Genomic DNA, 9,998 nt, shown 5'->3' with positions numbered 1-9,998 from the left:
TAGTTTTTTTCTAGACAGGGTTTCTCTGTGGCTTTGGAGCCTGTCCTGGAACTAGCTCTGTAGACCAGGCTGGCCTCGAACTCACAGAGATCCGCCTGCCTCTGCCTCCCGAGTGCTGGGATTAAAGGCGTGTGCCACCATCGCCTGGCCTCCTTTTAGTTTTTAAAAAACAACTATTTGTATGTGTATTAGTGTTTGCCCACATGCATGCATGTACACCACACACATGGATGGTGCCCTAAGAAGTCAAACAGAATATGAGATCTTCCAGAACTGGAGTTACAGACAATTGTGTGCTAACATGTGGGTGCTGGGAACTAAACCTGGGTCCTCTGCAAAAACTGTCAGTGCGGTTAACCACTGAGTCACATCTCCAACTTCCCTAAAACTTTTTTCTTTCTCTGTTTCCTTTGCATAATACCTAATTTCCCATAATCATATTACCATTCAACTAAGTGCGCCCCAAAGAGGTATTTTGAAACGCTGTTTCTCGTCCTTTCTCTTCCTCTGGAAGGAGTTCTTTTACTGTGTACCTTTCAACCCTCTGCTGGCAGGGTCTGCAAACAGATCAGACTTCCTCTGCTAATCCACCAATTTCACTCTGCTGTCCTATATTACAAGGACCGATTATCCTTCTGCTTTAAATCTTTGACTTTGGGGACAAAGAGCCTTAAGTTTTATACATGTTAGGCAAGTACTCTACCACTGAGCTACAATCTCCCAAATTCTTTCTTCTTGTAGCAAGAATTTTTTTTTTTTAAAGTTGTGTTTGAGTTACTTTCCAGTTCAGGATGTTCAAAATATACTTTTCACCCTGGTTGCTCATCCCAACTCTTTTTACCCTTAGGCTGTGCTAACTGTATAGGGAGGTAGTTCTCTCCCATCACCTTTTCTCTCTCTAACCATTCTGTAGTAACAACACACGCTTCTCTCAATTATGTCCTTCTGCATCTGCTTGCCCGTACTGTCTGACTTCCTTCCCTGCACTGACAAAGACAAGAAGTCAGGCATCAGGTCTTTGTTCAATATCACATGCCAATAACTACAACAGTGCTGAAGTTTTGGAAATAAACCAATGAATGAGAAAATTAATGAATAAATGAATGTACAGTGTTCTGTTTCTCCAGTGAGACGTTCATGCTGAGTGTCCAATTTTATCTTACGTCTTTTTCTCAACAAGTCATTCTCTGAAAGACCCCTCATTTTATAGAATCCTATAATACCTCTTTTGTACATTTTATTACAAAAAAACAAAATTTCCTCTTTTCTTGTACTTTGAAGATAAGCTCATACAATACAGCCCTGCCTGGTTGGGAATTTGCTAACGTGTAATCTTCCTGTTGCTATTTCCCAAGCACTAGGATTACAGTCGTGCACCATGACACCCAACTTCACAATAGGGAAACTGGGTAGAATTTCTGTTATTATCCTTCTCTTCCACAGAAAAATGAAACGTACATCCCAATCCCTATTCTAAACAAGGGCTCCCAAAGTACAACACCTAGCAAATAATTGATATCCAAAAACTAGCATTGGTGGCCAGGCAGTAGTGGTGCACGCCTTTAATCCCAGCACTTGGGAGGCAGAGGCAGGGCGGATCTCTGTGGATCTCTGTGAGTTCGAGGCCAGCCTGGTCTACAGAGAAAGTTCTGGAGCAGCCAGGAGTACACAGAGAAAACTTGCCTCTAGAAAAACAAAAACAAAAACAAACTCAAGAAAACAAAAAAGCAGCATTGGTTAAGATTTTATAAAAAAAAAAAAAAAAACAAAAAACAAACCAAAAAAAAACCACCTGTCAAATAAAACAAGTTACAGAAGTATTTTACTCCACATTAAAACAAAAAGATTGGATGAGATGTAGATGTACAATAAAGTAATCTAAGCCGGGAGGTGGCACACACTTTTAATCCCAGCACTCGGAAGGCAGAGGCAGGCGGATCTCTGTCAGTTCGAGGCCAGCCTGGTCTACAAGAGCTAGTTCCAGACAGGCTCCAAAGGTACAGAGAAACCCTGTCTCGAAAAACCAAAAAAAGTAATCTAACAAGAAATTAAAAACAAAGAAACAAAAATCTTCCTGGGGGTTAAAAAATAAAAGGAAGCCAGGTGGCCTGGTGGTGCACACCTTTGATCCCAACACTCGTCAGAGGAGGATGGGTTCTCTATGATTTTCAGCTCAAGCAGATGCACTTAGTGCTTTTGTTCCTGGACAGCCAGAGCTACGTAGTGAGACCCTGCCTCAAAAGACAGATAACAACAAACAAATATTTTACCAAGGGTGTGGTAATGGTGAACACCTTTGATCCCAGCACTGGGAGGAAGAGGAAGGTGGGTACTCTTTGAGTAAGGCCAGCCTGGTCTACACACTTCAAAGACAGCCAGGGGTACATAAAGGCCTCAAAATAGAACAAAACAAAATTTTATTTTACTTTTAGGTATGTGAGTGTTTGTCCTGCATGTAGGTCTGTGCACCATTTGCATGGTTGGTGCCTATGGAGAAGAGGTTGTCAGATGCCCTGGAACTGGAGCTACAAAGAGAATCATTATATAGGGGGCTACAAATCAAACCTTGACCCTCTGTAAGAACAGCTATTGGTCTAAAGTGGTGAGCAACTGCTCCAGTCCCCTTTGGGTCTACATTTTCAAGAAGTAAATTTACCTTATCTACTAACACAGATTTTGATTTTTCAAAGTTCATTGAATAAAAAAAAATTAGAAAATAACCTACTTGTCCCTGAGGGGTCTTTTTCCTCTCCAATATACACATTTTTACCCTTTTAAAAGAATAAGGATAGAAATGAATGGCTCTTTCCCCACTATGGTGAGCATTACAGTATCACTCAGCTCTAATGTTCCTGCCCGGAGTTATCTCTAGAAAATCAGACAGAAATACACATATAAAATTTACTTACAGCATCAGACTTTATAGTTAAATTTACAAACCCTTTAAAGATTATAGTAATTGCTAAGGTATGCATATCCTTTATTTGCATAAGCAATGACTTCAGTTTTATTTCTATCTTCTCTCGTATCAAAAAACATTTTTCTAAGAGAATGATTTAGGTATGGTTCATGTCTTTTTATATCTAATTGAAATAACTTTGATGAAGATACCTAAAAGTAATCTGGAACATAAAGCCTCTCTGAATATTCAGTCCAATATTAGTCCTGAAACCTGATGGTGACGCACACTTTTAATCCCAGCACTTGGGAGGCAGAGGCAGACGGATCTCTGTGAGTTTGAGGCCAGCCTGGTCTACAAAGTGAGTTCCAGGACAGCCAGGACTGTTACACTGTCTTGGGGGAAAAAAATTAGTCCTCAAAAGTTTTCCTCTACTGAGACATGGGTATTCTGTGGAACACAGACACACTTGCAATTACCTGACTACCATACAGTAAGTGCTACCTACCGCTCACAAGAGTCTGGGCCATTTCTTGATTAAGGTACGAAGCACAAGCATTTGTGTAAAGAGTTGGAGCATTTTTTCCTGGTTTCCAAAGTCTTTTTTTTTTTAAAGGATGCTTCTCAAATAATAAATAAAACGTAGAACAAAGATATTCCTCACTTTTTACATCTAAGTAAAATAGAAACTTTGAGGATTTCAAAATATATAGAAACAAAAATAAAGCATAAATTTATGAAAACGGTCAAGTACATGGATCAAGAAAGCAGTGGGAAAATAATTTATTCCTGTAACACAAATAATAGACAACAAAATACCCCTCTTACCTGCCAATGTTTGAATTGCCCTTTCACTGGAAGGCAGGGCTTCCTTTCTGAGAGGCCGATTCAGGGCAGTATCTTGCACAGGAAAGAGTCCAGGGCTGTCAGTTAATTTCTTGCGGCAATTGGAGTTAGGGTTTGAAACTCTGCAGTTGCCTATTGCACTTGTAAAAAGGTTCATATGTTCATCACTGCTAGCTGGCTCAGAACTGGGAGTAAATCCTCCAAGGGACAAACTTGGGGAACTTTCCGAGCAGTCAATCTGTAAAGGCGTTTGCAATCCCAAGGCTAAAGAACTGGATTCTGAAGGCTCTCGAGAAACCCACTGTTCTTCTCTGTTTATTAAGCTCTTTGAAGGAGAGAGATGAGGGCAGGACATGTGGCACCTGTGCTTTTCCTTATGCTTATATCTATCTCCAACAGTATCCTTTCCAAACCGGTAACGCTTCAAAGATTCCAAGACAGATCTGGAAGAGCCAGAGTCCATGGAAACCTGGGGTTGCTCAGAACGGTGCTCTCTGTGTTTGTGACGGTGTCTGTGTTTATGCTCCACCATCCAACCATAAGCCATCTCTGGAGGTACGCTGGGGTAGGTGCTCATGGAAAGGAGGGGCGTCCTGCTGGTTGTGAGAAATGCCTCCTGTCTAAGGAGCTTATGCTTTTTCTTATGGTATTTGGTAGGATTGAGCAATAAATGACCAGCATGCATATAGGAAGGAGGTGGCAGTGGAGTGCTGAATGATGGAGATGGAGGTGGTGGATAAAGAGTGGGGGGATACCTTCCATAATAACCTAACCCTATTGGAGCAGCTGTAAGGGGTGAAGGAGAATAAGGCATGCCATAGGAAGGATAAAATCCAGTACTAGATAAAGGAAAACTAAGGCTGTGCATAAAAGGCATTTCTGCCACTGCCTCCCTCATCTTAGGGGGCCTTCCTCTTTTCTTTTTTAAATCAGGCTTCCGAATGTAGTGCAAAGGGTCTAAAGGAAAAGAAGGATGTGTATAGAAACTATTAAAGTTGATTCGAAAGATAGTGGGCAGGAGGTCTCGGGGAATGAAATGATGACTGCGATGGGTGATCCGGATTTCACTTAGACGACTTATTAGCTCCTCTAGCTCTGCGATAAAGTCTGGATCCTGCCTACTGCGAAGCTGGGGATATTTCTTTTTCCGTTTTCGTTTCTGTCTTTTCATTTTATCATAGCTGAGATAATCGTGACTCCTGCGCTTACACTTGTGTTTATGTTTTTCTTTAAGACTGTTTAGGACAGTAGACGTTTCAGGGGGAATCAGAGAAATGTGTTCAAAAGAATGTCTCCTCTTTTTCTGTCCACAAAACTTCTCTGCCCTGTCTGATGTGCTGTTATTATCTGTCCCAATGCCACTATCACTGGGAATAGTCTCATCACTATGAGATTCACTAACTGGGGAAGGAGTAGCTTCTTTCAAAGATGTGAGTTCACTCAAATGAGAAGGAGAATTTGGCAACAAAGTAGGAGGAGATAATCGCCTCCTCCCCTTGGAAGCTTTCTTCATTGCAAGAGTCTGAATCATACTGCCCTGTCTGGAGTGCATATGCAAATATGGCACTGAACTAGGTTCAACAAAGCCTGCGTCACTACTAACAGGACTCTGACCTCCACTAGTCCCAGAAGACTGAGAGCAAACAGGGGATGGAAGGATCTCTGAGCTACTAGCAGGTGAAGGCAGTAAGGGGGGAAGGATCTGTCCTAGTGCTGACCCAGCTGCCTGCTGAGCTGTTTGTTCAAGCACAGCAAGGCTGGCAGGGCTACCAGAAAGAAGGCCATTTAAGACAGTTTTTGGTTTCCGACCCCTCCTCTTCCCTATATAAATGGTTCCTTTCTTACTGACATTTATTTGTTGGCCCAATTTAGAGCCAAATGTGGCAGCAAGACTTGATACTGTATTATGAAGTTTGGATTGTACTTTTCCTTTATTACTTGATTCTACAGAACTTGAAAGAATCTGATTCAACAGTTTTTTTCTCTTTAAAGTCTTCATTTTATTTATTTTGCGAATAATTGTTTTCATTAATTGTCCATTGTTTCGCTTGCTAATTTTTTTTTCTGGTTCCATCTCAAGGTCACTCATACTACAGACACTTTGCCTATGACTGTCATCTAAGTCATCTGTATCCTGAAGCTGATCCTCACTCTCAAAGAAATCACTGCTACTTCTGTGGTTTTCACTTTCAGACTCTAGCTTACTCGGACTTTCAGTGGCAACAAATGGAGCCACTGATAGTACAGGTGGCTTCATCTTCACTGGAGATCTCATCTGCCTCTTAGGCCTGCCTCTCTTTTTTGGAAAAGGAGATACAGACAAACTTTGTTTGAAGGAAGGAATTTCAATTTCTGGCTGTAAAATTGGGGGTTCTTGTTCTTCTTTAGACTGTAAAGAAAAAACTTTAGAGGCAGGTATTTTCAAAGTCCTTTTAGGTGGACCGTCTAGTTGAGGCATTTCCTTGGATTTAGGTCTTCCTCTTTTGGGTTTATAAATATCCGACAAAAGATCACTAGTGACACACATACTGGAGGAAAGTTTGTGAGCAATAAAAGATTTATGAGATGGTTTTTCACTGTCAGTTAAGAGAGCAAGAGATGGAGCTGTAGACTTACTCAATTTTGGCAATCGGCGTTTAAGAAAGTCGTGATCAACAAAAGACGATGCTCCTATATTTTTCATAAACTTAGCTGGCTCAGAACTATTTGATAGTGAGCTACATGAAACATTTTTAAACAGCTCGGATCTTTCTAAATCTAGTCCTTTTGGAGACCGACATGTGCTTCTTGCCACCACTTTAGTCCACCGAGGTTTTCTTCCTTTCCTTTTTTTTAATGGTTTGGACTGGAAACTAGTGCTCAGGCTTTCCGCAACTTGGCAGTGTTTGTCTGATGCAGCTACTGCACCAAGCTTTAAAAAGGGTTTGTTACTAAATAAACTAGTAAAGTTAACAACTGAAGGAGTTATTGTGTGAATACCAGAGTCAGAAGCCAAACTTGGCTTTTTCCCCAAGGAAGAACTTATTCTAGGAATATCTAGATGTGTATTTTTTGATTCACTGATTTCCTTATCAATTCCTTTACACTCAATACTTATGCTATGACTTAATGGCCTATGACCAACATTCAAGTGAGAACTTTCAGCAGTAAACTGGTTCTTTCCAATAGATTCAGAAATTTCTTCCATTTGTTCTGCTGTAGAATTTAAAAGTAACGGGTTTGGAGCCAACTGTGAAGAAGTTTCGGGGGGACTTCTGGTTAAAGGATTAATAGATACAGTAGGTGTAGGGGAAGGAAGATTGCTTTCTCCTACTGCACCAAAGGGAGACTTAGCTGTAGACGCATCAGAGGCAACTCCCATCTGAAAGTCTGGAGAAGTGCAATAGACAGGAGGTTGTTTTTCATGCTTTGAGGTCTCAAAGACTCCCCTTTCATTAGATGAGAAATTGTCTTGCTGAATGCACGTTCCTTCATTATACATTTCTTTCTCCAAATTAGTAATTTCTTTTCGGACTGAAAACTTTTCCAACATGCTTTCTTTACTATGCCGCAGAATATTCTTCTCGAAAGTTTTGATGGTGGCACTGTCTTTCAGAGACTCAGGAAGTTCTTGACTTTCATGATTATTGATGTTTGCACTACAAGAAGCCTTAAGTTGTTCCTGAGTGGGAAGCAGTGCTTCAGTTTTAAGGTTTAAGGCATCTTTATTGCCTAGTCCTGCCAGAGGACAACTTACTAATTTCTTTCCAATGTCCTTATTAACCAGTCCCATTGCTGAACTCGCTACAATCTTCTTCGTAACATCCTTGGCCACTAGGCCAACTGTAGAACTCAATTTCTTTCCCAACTCTTTATTAACCAGTCCAACTACAGTGCCAAGTCCTAATTTCTTGCCAGACTCTTTATTCACTAAACCTGGAACAATACCAATTCCTAGCTTCTTTCCTGCATCTTTGCTCAGCAGTCCTACTGTAGTGATAGTCCCTGGCTTTTTGCCTAAGTCTTTATTAATGAATACTGTTGTAGTGCCAGTTCCCAATTTTTTCACAGAGTCCTTACTAATCAATCCTACCGCTGCATTGAACATAGGCTTTTTCCCTGAATCTTTAGTTACCAACCCAACTGCTGTGCTAAGAGCTGGCTTTTTAATTAAGTCCTTATGAATTATTCCAGCTATAGAGCCAACACCTGGTTTTCTGATTAAGTCCTTGCTAACCAATCCTACTGTAGTGCCAGTTCCTAACTTCTTCGGTTTTGTCTTGGAAGACTTGGAAGGAGGACAGGTAGCAATGAGCTGTGCCAACTTCTCTGTTACACTAGTTCCTCCATTAAGTAATGCTCTGTCTTTTACATCAGGATCCCGTCCGCCAGCAAGAGATGGTGCTGAATTAATGTAATCCGCCATTTGTGAATGTTCCGGAGAAAGCTTCTTAGACAAAGGATTATTTTCTCCCTGTGAATGAAGATGGACGCTTTCTTCAGATTGGCATTCCATGGCTGAAGCATCACCTGCTTTCTTGTACAGTTTTGAAGGGTCCTAAAATTTGAATAAGAAAAAGGTTTCAGAGAGAGCAAATCTTATAACATTTTAATTTCACATTATAATCCAACAAATTGACTACATCTCTCTTCTCTCTCACACACACAAATGCACATGTGAATCACTAATGCAGGTACTCACACAAGCCAGAAGATTTCCTGGAGCAAGAGCTACAAGCTGTTGTAAGCCTCCCAAAATGGGTGCTGAGAAAAAAACTAAGGTACTCTGAAAGAGTAATAAGCGTTTTCAACACTAAGCCATCTCTGTTAAGTGGAACATAGAGGTACATGACTATAATTCAACACTTGGGAGGCTGAGGCAGGAGTACAGCGATGAGTCTGAGCCCAGTCAGTTCAAGGCCAGACTTGGCTATATCTTAAAAATTAACAAAAATCTACCAGGCAAGATGGGTCATTGGGTAAATGGACATGACACCAAGCTTGACAACTTAAGTTGCTATTTTATATGGTTAAAAGTTATAAAAAAATACCCAAATTTCTGACTATCAAAATAACAGAAGCAACTAACTATACCTAACTACAAATCAATAATATGGTATTACAGAAAATATTTTAAGTTGGGTGTGGTCATGATATCTATTAATTCTGGCATATGTAAGGCAGGAGGATTTCCATGCATCTGAATTAATCCTAGGCTATAGAGTTAAGACCATGTCACCAACAGAAGAGGACTTGGGGGATGGCTCAGGGAGTAAGGTACTTGCTGTGTGTGAACACCAAGACCTGAGTTCGGAGCTCAGCACTCATGGAAGAGCCAGATGTGACACCTGTAGCTGAGCACTGAAGACAGAAACAGGAGGATCCTGGGATGTAAGCATCAGTTTCTGCTGGAGACCACAAAAAATTAGGCAGAGAGCTAAAGAACACACCATCAACTTTTGACCTTGTGTGCTGAGGTAAACATGCTTAGGTACCTACCTTACACACAGAGAGAGAGGGGGGGGAATATTTTGAATATTCTAAGATATACTGTGATAAAATAAGTAACCATATTAATATCATTCAGAACCAAATAAATTTGACAAGAAAAGAGCTACTAGAAGTGTAGCTCCTATGAGCACGTGCCTAGAATGTTCATGTTCATGGGAACACATACATTTGTGAAGGCCACAGCACAATTTTGTGGCATTAGTGTTCTCTTTCTACCTTCATGTGGGCTCCAGGAAATGGAGCTCTACTCACAAGTGCCCTTCACACTGTGCCATCTAACTGGCTCCACAACATACTCTTCTAACCTTGTCTCAAATAGTAACCAATAGAAAAATGTTATTATCAATATTTAAATTATCATATAAGTTCAACAGCAAGTTTTTCTTGCTATATAACTTAATGAAGAGAGGTAAGATTCTCCCCACTCTTGGCACATAAAAAAAAAAAGCTTTTTGGGAAGGAGAGTATGTTAAGACAGTATGTATGTATCATCCAGTTAGCCTATAACTTACGATCGTCCAGGGATAATAGGTGTGTCAACATGCTCACAGAGACCAGGAGTTTCAGATTCCTTGCAGCCGAATGTGGGTTCTGCGAATTGCACCCTGGTGCTCTGGTCGAACAGTCAATTCTTTACCTGCATAGCTATCACTCGAGCCCCGGATTCCTTTTATAACTTATTCCCAACATGAAAAATGGCCACAAGAGCCCGTTTCTGGTTTAGTCTAGGCTTTTGGCGTATTACTCTAGAAATCCCTATGTG

At 40.7% G+C, this 9,998-nt stretch overlaps 1 protein-coding gene across 1 annotated transcript in view; it reads right to left on the bottom strand.

Moving 5' to 3' along the window:
* Ash1l (ASH1 like histone lysine methyltransferase) overlaps window positions 1-9,998 on the bottom strand; it is a 150,692-nt gene that overhangs the window by 107,344 nt on the left and 33,350 nt on the right. The window contains exons 3-5 of the mRNA XM_050166355.1: window positions 3,728-8,282; window positions 2,726-2,747; window positions 534-557 (exon numbers count right to left, since the gene is read on the bottom strand). Coding sequence (XP_050022312.1) covers window positions 534-557; window positions 2,726-2,747; window positions 3,728-8,282 — 4,601 coding nt within the window. The remainder of the gene's footprint in view (window positions 1-533; window positions 558-2,725; window positions 2,748-3,727; window positions 8,283-9,998) is intronic.

Source organism: Alexandromys fortis, unplaced genomic scaffold, assembly GCF_014885135.2.
Source record: "Alexandromys fortis isolate MF-2015 unplaced genomic scaffold, M_Fortis_MF-2015_v1.1 scaffold_152, whole genome shotgun sequence".
NCBI lineage: Eukaryota > Metazoa > Chordata > Mammalia > Rodentia > Cricetidae > Alexandromys > Alexandromys fortis.
Note: the sequence above shows the minus strand (reverse complement) of the source record. Positions and strands in the feature narration are given on the sequence as shown.